This window comes from Salvia miltiorrhiza, chromosome 1, assembly GCF_028751815.1.
Source record: "Salvia miltiorrhiza cultivar Shanhuang (shh) chromosome 1, IMPLAD_Smil_shh, whole genome shotgun sequence".
NCBI classification, from domain to species: Eukaryota; Viridiplantae; Streptophyta; class Magnoliopsida; order Lamiales; family Lamiaceae; genus Salvia; species Salvia miltiorrhiza.
In genome coordinates, this window is record NC_080387.1 from 40,937,863 (window position 1) to 40,951,037 (window position 13,175).

A 13,175-nucleotide genomic window follows, 5' to 3' on the forward strand; every position below is an offset into this window, starting at 1 on the left:
ATCTCTCTTGATTGTTAATCAATATAACAATTATTATCTCTCGTCATTACTCATTAATTATAACATCCTTATGTTATAATTAGCAGCGCTTCAATTAAAAGAAATATTTAACACATCGAAAAGTCCACTTTCTTAGCAGATCTATTCGCTCTCATCTCGTCTAATTAACCAATTAGAAAGTTAAACTTTCCATTAGGTATGTATTTGAGTCACAGGTCAACAAGAATTGACTATGCTCAAATTCTAATTTCACTAAAAATTTCGACATGACCTATTCATATATAATGTCAGCCACGAGATTTCAACGCGTGAATCTCACTACGTGAACTCGTCTCTCGACTCAAAACTTAACATCTTGACATCTTTTCAACGCAAACCAAACAATTCAAAATCATCAAAACTCTTTATCAGTAAACTATCATTTATACTCGACACCAATTGTTCGAGTGTCAGATACCAACATTTATGTGCGTTAATCATAACTCTCACAACTCACACCATTTAGTCATATCGTATCATCCATCAAAACAAATATAATCAAGTTGTTTTCTAGAAAGTTTTGCTGTTTTTGTGTCATCTTTAAAAATTCATAACAACCAACTCAATCATCATAAACTCTCATACCAATTGATCTCAAAACCTTCATGAAGTGTAGTTCACTCTAAAAATGGTAGTTAACCAAAAAGGTTAAAGGTTTTTGGAGATATTGCTCTTTTAGTGCAGGCTGTCAAAGATTGACAGTTTCTGCCAATTTTGTTTAGGCCATTAGAAACCAAGGCAAACCTTAATAAAATTCCATCAAATTTAATCATCCAAAACTAAAGGTATCCTTGAAGATTTGGTTAAAATTTCACAAGAGAAAACGTTCATATGATCTGCCAAATAAACAATGAAACTCATACACTTTTACTGTTGGAAAAATATGACAGCAGAACAGGGCATTTTTGAAATAATAAACTGCTCTATTTCAGAGGTCATAAAAATCGAAATCTTATGTTTTCAGAAAAGTATTGAAGTCTAGTTTCGTTTAAAAAAAAACGGTGATGCAAAATCCTTCATGGATTAATAGATATAAACGTTTTTGTGAAGTCTACCAACAGTTGACAGATTCTGTCAAGGATTTTTCAAAATATCTTTAAAATAGCAAACATCATCCAAAAGACATGAAATTTTGCAGCGACGAAATACACATATCATAGATAAACATACTAAAATTTCAGAGCCATCAAGCAATGAAAACTCATCGAAACATAAGCTTGAAACTGCTGTAAACTTTTGACAGAATTCCAGTTTTAATTTCGTTCAACAATTATCATCCATAAATTGTAAATCAATTAGCATGCTCATGTGATATCGTAGAACACATATACGCAATAATATTCATTATGCAACGTCCCAAACTTCACGAATTTAAATAATCATACTCTAAAAACTTATACAATTTTCGTGCTTGGAAAAATACGAATTTAATATATATCGATTCTAGCATACCCCTAAGCACAAATATCAAGTCAAAACGATCAAACAAAAATCGAAAGACAAGCTAATATGTGAAAAACGGGGCTGCCCTCATGGGTTTCATAGCTACGGTTCGTTCCGTTCTTACTCCCTTCATTAAACATGCTCAACATCTACCCAAGAACAACATACTAAAATTTCACGACGATCCGACGTCGTTTCAAAATAAAGTCGAGAATCGACGTTTTTCGACGTCGACGAAAATCGAAAAGAAAACCATCAAAACGTAGGTAGAGATCTTACCTACTTAGATACGTGATCGAAAAGATGATCGGCGCTCGTCTCGGTGCTCAAATCGGAGGTCAAAAGCTTCCACTCCTCAACAATGGTGTTATGCGTGAGTTTAGTGTGTGTTTTAGGTGTTGTGTGTGTGTGTTAAAAGTGTTTGGCTGAAACAAACGTGTAATATGTGTGAGTGAGTGAGTTTGGGCGGTTGGGGGGGTGGTTAGGGGTAGGGTAGGTTAGATATTTAGGATATTAACCCGTTAGTCGTTAAATATCTCGTTTTATCTCGTTTTAACGACTAACTACCCATATTATTCGTTACTCGCCCTCTCAACCTCTACTCACTTTCATTACACTCGTAATTCTATATAAATATAGAAAATACAAGCTCGTTCTCGAAATTCTGATAAACGAGCTCGGTTCGTTTATCGAGAAATCCCGGTTTACTATTCACTCATCGTCCAAAAATAAAAACTTTCATTATTGGACTCGTATCGAAAAACTAAGAATATTTCTCGACGACGTGCACGTAAGATTTTGAAAGTCGACAAAAAGACGAAATAGCCGTATTTTACTATTCATCGTCAAAAAGTCAAAATTTTCAAAAATGTCTTAACGGACTCAGATCTCACTTCCGAGTTCACCGTTCTCATTCAAATAATTATCTCGAATTATTCGAATACTCAAACTCAATTTCGGATATAAAATCTCACATCATCCAAACATCATCAAAAGAACATCTCAACATCTTAAAAATAACAAGGGAACTTCATATAACTCCTCATCTCTTTACAAAGTAAATCAAACAAGGGATCTATACCCTAATTACTCAAACTTAAGCAATTAAACACGTCATCAAAAGCACGGGTATTACAGATCAACCAGCCGTGGATGTAGGAAAGGGTTTTTCCGAACCACGTAAAAGTCTCTGTGTTATTTACAGCTTTCAGTTTTATATTCTTACTTGTGCTATTTCAATTGATAATACTGAACACTGACTAACAGCAAAGAGAAACCTTAATCCAACAACCTGCTCCACCGAGGCTATTACGAAACTAAGTTTAATTTCCGCTGCGTATGATATTAATCTGACTGAACTATCCTCTGATAGTAAGGAAGAGTGATATCATCTCTATCTTAGCAAACACGACTGAAGCCCTTACTTGGATCAGTTAAGTTCCAGCAACTTAACTGATAACTCATTACTGAAGAGCTTTCAGTATCAGCCGTCAACCCTGTTGGTCAAAACTGTTTTCAGTAAAAACAGGAGTCCTTGTTTGCGTGCAAAGTTTCGTTTCAATCTCTGACTGAGATCCCTCTGATTGAGGTCAGTAGATTGTTGTAAAAATAGCCTATAGGTGTATTCCCCCCCCCCATACACCTATTCGAGACCCCCCCGGACCTATCATGACTAATTCATTCACAAATTAATAGTCGGTTATATGTATACACATGTATATGATCTAATACAGTACATAACATATGTATGTACATATCAATGTACTTATTTTTTGTGATTTATTTCATATAATATAGATAGTTTATAATTAGTACATAACATATGTATTTTTTATTAAATGAGATTTTATTAAAAGAAAAAACAAAAAACCCTTGAGAGCACAAAGAGCAAACTAAGGGTCGAGCCTCATTAAAACCTCTCTAAGGCAAACCCGCGAGGGAAAAATCCTTCAAGGGGAAAAAGAGTACTCGTTAAAGCGCAAACGTGAAAAAGGAAGGGGAAAAAGAGTACATAACATATGTATATTTATGATGATTTATATATATATGTTGTTTATGGTAATTAGTTCACACCTACAAATATTATAGTATAGTAATTAATGATTCCTTCAAATATATTCATTGTCCATTATATATAATGTAAGAATAATGAATTACATTACAACATGAAATATGATAATTTCTCACATAATTTCAAATTTTCAATTGTTCCATTAAAATTCTATTTTTTTTTTGAAATATTTATACCAATTATATTTGATCTATAAATTCTAAAAGAATAGTTTTCTTTCTCAAGCAATAAATAACTTTTCAACTAATCTCTTTATCTTTATGTCAACGCTAATCTTCTTATTTTATTCGTTAATTTTTCTACTAATATTCTTATTGTATGTAAAAGAAAACTATTCTCATAAATAATAAGTTATATTTTTTCTACTAAAATTAACTTACTAATTTTAGAATTTTTTATTTTATTTTTTAGTTTGTCTTCATTTCGTCTACTCCAAATCATATTGGTGTTTTTTTGTTAGAAATTTTCTATTATTTTAATTAAAATATAGTTAATTTTGTATCTCTAAAATATATTAGTTATATAGATATAAACTATGAACCAAAGATTGGCTAAAATAAATTAAAAGTCACTTTAAGATATAAACTATGAACCATTTTTTGCATTTAGATCATAAAGATTTACAGTGAATTCATCATTTTATTGGATGGTCCTGGGTTCCAATCCCCTATTAGCCCCCCCCCCCCCCCGGCCAAATTCATCACTTTTACTGCAAATGATCACTATCATTGCACCCTGTGCAATACACATGAAATATTTTCGTATTTTCCTATATATATATATATAAGAACAACTATGTTCAAAAAGAGTAAATTATTTTTTCCCGCCAAAAATCACTTTACTATTTTTAGAAATAATTATATTTTTAAATTTTGAATGGCATATCATATTTATGTATTGATAATTTTGGATCAACAATTAATAATTAATGTTACAATGGCATAACTCATGACAACACATTAATTTTAATATTTCAACTGAATGTTATTTGTATAGTGACATGTAATAAACTTAAGAAGATTTACTTATATACAATTAATAATATATTATGTTATATAAATGGTATATTCCATACAATGTGTGTGTGTGTGTGTATATATATATATATATATATATTTATCGATTTTAATCTATAATAGATAAGATATTATAGTCTATGAATGTTCATTAATTTAGTCTAATATATATCTATAAAATAATACTATAGAAGGGGCAAAAACATGCAAATATTATAAATTATAATTGTTTAAACAAAATAACTCATAATATCAATATTATATATATGTAATCAAAGTAGTTCATTAAAAGTAATTTGTCACTCACATACACAAACATAAAAAGAATAAATTTTCACCTTTAAAATTTTGAGGACATTATAGAGTAGTAGCTCTTAATCAAGACAAGTGATTTGCTACATTTGTTATCAACTTTATAATTTTTCAATGAAAAATACTAACTAAGATGTGAGTAGGATTAAAAATATTATAATAAAATCAAATTTGTTATTACAATTTAAACTTATGAAAATGATCAATTTTTTTCATGAAGCGTCTATTTCTATATAAAAAGAAAGCAAAAATGTAAAAATGTCAATTCAAAATGATTTAACTTCATTGAATTAAAAAAAAATCATTTACTTTCTTAAAAAAAATCTTAAACTTTTATGTTATCTTATATTTGTCATTTTTTTTCTCATTCAATTTATATATTCCATTAAAAAATTAATTCATTTTAGCTTCAAATTTATCTTAACAAAATCATAAATTCATACGACAAAAGAGTATAAATTTTAGTGTGCTCAAAACAATCATCAAACTTCTTCTCATCTTTATTGTCCTGATACACGTTAATTTAACTCTTTGATTTACTCTAGCATTAATGTATTGTCAAATAATAAATATGGACATGTTAGGAATGTACTTGTATAATTTTCTTTTACAGTGATTTTCTTAATCATTTTACAGAATTCAATCAGCCTATATAACTGGGACGAATGAAGTATTTTGAAAAAATTCAGAGTAGTATATTATGCATCAAATAATAAAAATTCTAGAAATCTTTTTTACTACTATGCATAAATAAAGTTTTAGAAAAAAATTATTTCTTAATAGAAACCTAAAATAAAAACAGATGAATATTTTGATGGATATTTTAACTAGCTAATAATGATAGTTGATAAAAATATGTTGTTAATTGATATTGGTCATTGATTTAACTTACATACAACTATAAAAAGTCACCTTTATTTAAACAATTATAGTATTAGTGAGATCTCTCTTATATAAGTTAAAAAAATTATCAATATTATCTTTTAAGTTATAAAAATATTAGTATAATATAAAAAGACATTCAACATTAAAAAATATAGATTACTTATACTTTTAAATAATTTAGTTAAATAACTATTACCGTGCATGGCACGGGAGCAAAACTAGTTTTAATTCTAAAGAGAGTTTCAAGACTATAATAAAATCACAACAGTAATGTATTCAATATTATTTTTCATTATGTCAATAATTACTTTTTGCCATAATAATAATTATTCTTCAATAATGTAAATAGAAATAAAATACAAACAAAATAAAATAAAATAAATATTGTAAAAAAATTGGAAATAGTAAAAATAAATTGAAATAGAAACATAAATAGAATATAAAAAAAAATTAACCAAAAAACATTTTTTTTAAAAGAGAAAAAAAAACGAATATATAAATAAAACAAAAAAAAAGTAAAAAAAACACAAAAAAGAGAGAATAAATGCTTAAATAAAAAAGAGGGAAAAATATGTGACAAGTGGGTTTTGAACACATGACCTTCAATTTAAAAAGAAAGTGACCAATTTAAAAAGAAAGTGACGCGGAGACCACTACACCAAGCATCACTTATAGTTTAAAATTGTGAAACCATAATAATATATCATTTAGATCCGGGTCGGGTCAAGGCGGACCCGACCCGCCCGCATACTATGCGGGAGTCCGCATACAAGTTTCTGCGATGTATTTTTTAGTCTTAAATACCAAGTATTATTTTTTTTTTCTTAATTTATCCATCTTTAAAATTTGAAACTTTTGCTTTTTTGTAATATATTTATATAAAATTATGTAATTTATAGACCTTTAACTTTAGGCATTTTGGTAACACACGCACACACTATAGATATCTTTTGTTTTTCGTTTTGACTTGATTACTTTTAGGGTTAATATGCAAAAGCACCCCCAACGTTGTCACCCCAACTACACTTAAGCCTCTAACCTGACGTTGGTGGCAACTAACACCCCAAAGTTCGTTAAATACTACATTTAAATCCATACATAAAGTTTCTGTCACACCCGTTAAAAAATTTCCACTTTCTCAATTTCTCTCAATTCACTCTCTCTCTCTAAATTTTATTTTAAAATTTTCTTCTAATTTTCCCACAAAATCCACCGATCTAACAATGGTGTGTTTAAATCCACCAAGCTCCTCTTTCCTTCCACATTTGACATCTCATAATAATAAATAAAAATTAAATATAACACAATTTCATTATCTCTTCTTTTCCGAAGATTTTGAATACATATATAACGAGTCCAACAATTTCCTTGGTCTCTAGCTTTTCATTTTTTTAATTCATTTGTTTTGTGACATTGAGGCATCATTACAGTAAGGTAATTTACACATAAAAATCATTGCAATGCAGGGAACATACATGGCAAATTATGGAAAATAGATAGATACATAATATATTTCAATTTATTTGCCTTTATCATGAACACAACCTGTTTGATCAAAGTTCTCAACCAAATTCCCACCATCAAAAGCCTATGTTGACTCAAATGAGTTCGAGTGAAAACAAGTGTCTACAGCCCCACTGTAGTAGGATGGAATTAGTTCTTAGTGATGGTGGATTTAGAAAGGAAGCTAGAGCTTTAAATATGACAGATTGTGAGTGCTGAAAATAATTAAGAATTTAAGACAACGTTGCATTTCAAATGCAATAGTCATATAGCAAGAAAGATATATTTCTAGTTATTTTCAAGTGCAACTATATATTGTACTCACTTCTTTGATCAGTCTTTATTTCAGCTGTCTGATAATCAATTCCATCCACTTTATCTCCACAAAGGCCAAGAAAACAAGTAGACAACGAAAACCACATAGGAGATGGAACGGCAGGAGGAATTATTATATGTTACATGTCTGAATAAACAGTAACTATTCTAAAAATATCTACACCTGAAGACAAAGTAAAATTTAGAGAGAAAGAGAGAAAGTGAGTTGAGAGAAATTGAGAAAGTGGAAATTCTTAACGGTTGTGACAGAAACCGTTTGTGTATTTTAAATGTAGTACTTAACGAACTTTGGGGTGTTAGTTGCCACCAACGTCAGGTTAGAGGTTTAAGTGTAGTCGGGTTGGCAACGTCGGGGTGTTTTTGCATATTAACCCTTACTTTTATGCTTTTTGTTGGTGGGACCGCATTGATTTATTTTTATTGTTTTTCGGATCGCTGTTGTATATAAAAGCCCCATATTTTAAAAATTCAAAATCTGATCAAAAGGGTTGCAGTTTTCTCTCTAAGAGAGAGAAGCGGTCGTTCCTTCTCTCTCATTCTACTGCAACTTGTTCTTCCCCTCCCTCTCTGCAATTTCCTCACTTTTATATATATTTATTCAGTTTTACGAATTCAACTCTTGAATTTGATTAGAAAAACTATTGGGTCCTTTTCTCTCAATATTTTTCAATGTCTTTGATTCTTTATTTCTCCTTATTTTTCTCCATTTCTACCTCAATTCTTCGTTGCCAGGGTCAGAAACCCCGAAAGGAAAAGGGTTTCCGATTCTGTTTAATCTTAATTCAGTTACGCTGAGCTTTCCTCAGAATGCGCAGGCAGCAGCTTCTCCGCGTCGAACCTCGCGAGAAGCTCGTCTTTCGTAGTCAGTTTCTATTTTATTCTTTATCAATTACTGATGTTTTTTGCTTCATTACTGCTGATTCAGTCTCTCAGCTAGCTATCATCGATTTCTCCTCTAATCTATTGCTTTTCTTTTATGTAATTTTGATTTGCTTAGTTGAGCAGAGGGGGGAAGCTTCTTCTACATTTCGAATATGGAATGACTCCCAATTTGTTGTTGCTTTTAAGGCGAGTAATTTCTTTTGTATTGTTACTGGTCATGTATGAGTATCTTAGTCAGATTATATGATTAATTTCAGCTATATTTTTTTGCCATTTTATTTTTTATGATTAATTTCAGGTTATGACCACAAATCGGTTGAGGTTCTCGGGTAACCCTAGTTATGGAATTCTGATTCCTGGGTCATATCGTGATGTAGACGGTGCTTAATACTGAACTGTCTGGCTCTTTACTATCAATGTTCTGATATGCGGCTAATGTAACATCACGTTGATGCTGTTTTCACTTTGGAGACGTTTAATGATTAGCCTGAACAGATAAAAATAGTATAGGCTAATTTATCAGTTATTAAGATGGAGTGGAACTTTGGGATATCCCCCTCGACAATTTCTATCATATGACTAAATTAGCTTGATTCATATCCCATTGAAAGGGTAGGATTGCAGAAATGCTAGTAATGAGGATAAAAATACTCAATCATGTATCTTATCAATCATGAAAAGTAAATGCCCCTTTGAGTTTCTAGGCAAATTTTATCTAGGAAAGGCCAGAGGATATGAATAATATTTTTGTAAGTTTCTATGATCCTACTTAGACTTACAATATACCAAAGCCTCAAGAAAGAAAGAAAGGTTCAACTTGTTCTTAAGAAATCTATTCATGGGTAAATGATTCAATGGAGGCTATGCTTCTGGATATAACTTAATGGCAATGTTACTTTCATGCACAATCCTGCATTCTGGGAAATAAAATGCAGAACCTGTGGCTATAGGGTAGAGGTTTAAGTTGCAGGTCACTAGTATCTTGACTTTGATAACTATTATTCCTTACTTCTTAGTTGATCAAGCAAGATCAGGCCTTCCGGGGCAAAATGATTCTCCATAGGAATTGAAGTTTTGATCAAAATGACCAAAAGAAGTCAACAATCCTCTTAGTAGGCATAGCTAAATTCTTTAATCCCTCGATAACAATCATGACAGCCACATGAAAGGCTGTTACTTTCTATGATATCTTAGTTCTTAAGTTACAGGAGGCAACAAAGGATCTTTGAGTGAGCTATGTATTTGAGGGGTTGAGGACATTAAAAAATCACTGGGAGGTAACAACTCTATCCAGAAGAAAGAAGACACTCTGTAAAATTTGTTGCACGCATAGTCGCATAAAGCTGTTAGGTCAATTCATAGATAATAAAGACAGTTGTAGGAGAAAAGGCTAAATTTGGATTTGCGGATTAGCTAGAGTGTTATTTTCGTGGCTAAGATGAACATTATGTTGTCAATTTATAAAATTTATGTGAAATATTCTTTTTCATATGGATATGTATGGCTTAGGGGTCTATAAGGATGTTTCACCAGGTCTGAAGCAAACATGCTACTAGTATGACGTGTCAGTTGCAGAAAATTACTAGCACCAAGTTGGTTTTGGAAACTCAGAACATTGAGAAAAAAACCCACGTTAACATTTTATCAACTATGGTTTCTAATTGAACTACTACATCTTTTCATGATGTCATCTCGTGATACTTCTTTCTGATTTTCTTTCTTTGTTTCTTTCTTTTCTATCCCCCTAGTAACTGTGCATGGACAAGGGGAGTCTCTCTATAACATGCAACATGGAGATAGAGTTACTATAAAGAGTCTGCGAGCAAGTCGTAATGACACTGTAGAAAGCATCCGGGAACTGGTAATCATATAATTGAGAAGATCTATCCTGGTGACGGAATGATGAGCCACCTTGCCGGATTCTTAGGTGGATTATCGGGATTGGCATCATTTTATTGGGTGAGGTTGAAAAGAAGTTTCCTCCTAAGAATTGGGCGAGGTGATTCATCATTCTATCGTCCGATTTTGCATAGTGGGATACTTTTTGGAAAATGCTAAAAGTTGAGAGTTTTTTAATAGAAAACAAAAGTTGGGGATATGTTCTGAAAAATGTTGAAAGTTGGGGACACAAACATGATTAGCCCAGATATTTGTATACTCTTCCGTATATACTTTGTATCCCGTAAATTTGATCTTTTGACAAAATAAGCAACACTGTATGTGTATGATTAACTGGAAATCCTTTATCTCTTGCATCCTGATTGGAGTTGTAGATGTTTTGTTATTCCAAAAGAAAAATGAGATGGATTATCACATGCCACTTCTAGATGATTATATATAATATGTATCGTTTGAAATGTTTCTTGGTTTGTAGTTCAGAGAAAGAGCACATATGGTCGAAGATTATAAATTAAGAGTGGTGTATGCTTTGTCGATTCGTCAGGTTGCTTACTTCTCTAACAATATTTTCTTCCTAGTTTTGTTTATGCTTTAGAAACTTAAGAGTAATTAGAGAATACTTTAATTTCCAAATCTTGGAAGTGATGCCCATGCCCTACTCACTAGTTATCATGTGCTGTAGACTGTATCTGGTAGGTATTCACTTCTCCAAGTTTACTGTAGGAGATCCATTATTTTGTGCTTTCGTATTTACTTATGTTGCCATCAATTTATGTTTAAACCTTCCATTTGTTCTGTTTTGACATTTTCATGTATTGGTTCTGGTGTTTGCTAATTTTCTCAGCTCATCATGAGCTCCAACTTCACTAACTTTAAGCTAGCTTGAGTTTTGAGCAGGTCTAGAATACGTGAATATAAGTTTTCATGAGTATCAGTTAGTTCTATCTATTTTTGTGCGGCCATTCTTTAGTTTTGGGGTGCGTAGTTGGGATAAAGTGGTGGTGACATGAGTTGCTATTGCTATAAGGCAAGAGTGTTTGTGGACAGTATTAAAATTGCTGGTGATGTTTACATTTAGAGTTAAAGAACAGAGAACTATTTATTCTCTTATCAAGAAAAAATATTTTCATTTTTTATAGTTTCAGAGGTTCTTCATAGCATTTATTTACAAGGTAGCAGAGTAAGCAGAGGATTTGATCGATTTTTCTCGTTGTCAGATATGCTTTTGGAAGGTTCCGAAACAAATGGGATTAAATTGCACTAAGAAGGAAATGATAACTGATTATCCAATTTCATTACTTTGAATAATAGCAAACAATGATATTGCATCTCACAAGGCCTCAAAAATAACAGACTTAATATTTTTTCAGTTGAAAGTAGAAGCAAGAAAAACGCTTAAAGAGGAACCAACTGAAACAAATTGGAGTAATTCTGTATATCTTAGAAAAAAAAAATACCACTTCAGTATCTTGTATTTTCACTTACTTTAGTATCTTGTATTTTCACTTACAGTGCTTTACCTAGCAATACCTCCTTTAGTTTACATTTTGTTACCTAGCTGCACCCTCTTATCTTTACTAACAGTGCTTTGCCTATTGGATTTATAGAAATATTTATTACTATATGTTTCATATATGATGGTGCATAACAATAAGAATGAGTGTTAAATTGATAAGAAAACAATAGGAAGATTTTGGTCTGTCTTGTCCAACCTAACTGAAATTCGTAATGACAAGCAATAATGTAATGGGAATCCTTTTCTAAGCATTACTATCTATATCTGATATAATTTCTTGGCATTTGTCGAAGATTGGAATGATCGTTGTACCTGCCTGCTTGACCTTTTGGTACTACAGGGCGGAGATTCTATCACGCATAAGGTATTCATCTGTTACTTGACATTACACATTTGAAATTGCTACATCCATGCTCATATTCATGGAGGTGGTTCGATTGCGGAAATTTTGCATTGTTGAAACAGTATAAATGGATATGCATGTGTTAACAAATTCCTCTAACAGGACTTTGATATCTCTGATCACAATATTGGTAGTAAGGATGATTCTGTGGATTATGAGGAATAGGGCTTTAGAAGCTGCAGAAGAGTGGATTAAGAGGACTCTTCTTTACTTATGCCTTTGTTTTCTTGTCGCCGTGAGGGAGTATGTTCTTGACCTGTGTTTGAGGTGGCTTGGAGTCATCTATGAGGCTTTGCTTGACCTATGTGCTCCTCTGTTTTTGTTTGTTTTTGGGCCCCAAGAGAGAAGACCGCGTTACAGAAATTAGTTTCGATTTATCTTGTAGCGAGGAGCTAGAATGGAACTCGATCGAGAGGTTTCATCATAGAACCACGGGTCAAGACGGTAACTATATCAAGATCCAAGAACATATTTGTAATTCTGCTAGTGTTCAGTTGTGTTTGTATTCTTTTTGATAAATTTACATGATATCATCGTGATGGTATTTCAAGATTGCAACTCGGTTTTTGCATAAGTTATATGCACGCTCTTTGTTTTTTGTTGGATGTGGAATAATTCTCTTATTTTGGATGGGAAATCTCAACGAGGATGGTTCGTATGTGAGGATTAGATTTTGAATCCCAACGTTGATTCAAAATCGGATCTTGAAATTAAAGGAGATTGAGACTCTTAGAGTGTGGCTGTTTTGCTTAGTCATGATTTCCTTACTCTCGCGAGTTGGAGAACAGCCGCAATGATAAAGATCGAGGGCGAGAGTGGGGGTGGACTAAAAACACCAATTCAAAAATAGTCATGAAGGATTGTCGTAAG

The 13,175-nt window shown here is 31.9% G+C and overlaps 1 protein-coding gene across 2 annotated transcripts; it reads left to right on the forward strand.

Annotated features, from left to right (window-relative positions):
• The first annotated feature begins 8,072 nt into the window (after positions 1-8,072).
• LOC131024854 (vesicle-associated protein 1-3-like) lies at positions 8,073-12,910 on the forward strand. Of its 2 annotated transcripts, XM_057954404.1 has the most exons (7): positions 8,074-8,467; positions 8,603-8,673; positions 8,786-8,867; positions 10,236-10,348; positions 10,862-10,930; positions 12,196-12,266; positions 12,408-12,910. In XM_057954404.1, exons 1-7 carry the CDS (start codon positions 8,413-8,415, stop codon positions 12,670-12,672), a joined length of 726 nt encoding a protein of 241 aa, XP_057810387.1. In that variant the 5' UTR covers positions 8,074-8,412; the 3' UTR covers positions 12,673-12,910. The 2 variants fall into 2 exon arrangements, with proteins under 2 accessions (XP_057810395.1, XP_057810387.1); XM_057954412.1 differs by lacking the exon at positions 10,862-10,930 and having other exon boundaries at positions 8,073-8,467.
• Positions 12,911-13,175: the final 265 nt, after the last annotated feature.

Coding starts and splice junctions, on each gene's coding strand:
- LOC131024854 (XM_057954404.1), top strand. CDS start 8,413: ATGCGCAGGCAGCAGCTTCTCCGCGTCGAACCTCGCGAGAAGCTCGTC. Junction 10,349..10,861: donor TAGAAAGCATCCGGGAACTG/GTAATCATATAA, acceptor CTTGGTTTGTAG/TTCAGAGAAAGAGCACATAT. Junction 12,267..12,407: donor GAGATTCTATCACGCATAAG/GTATTCATCTGT, acceptor TTCCTCTAACAG/GACTTTGATATCTCTGATCA.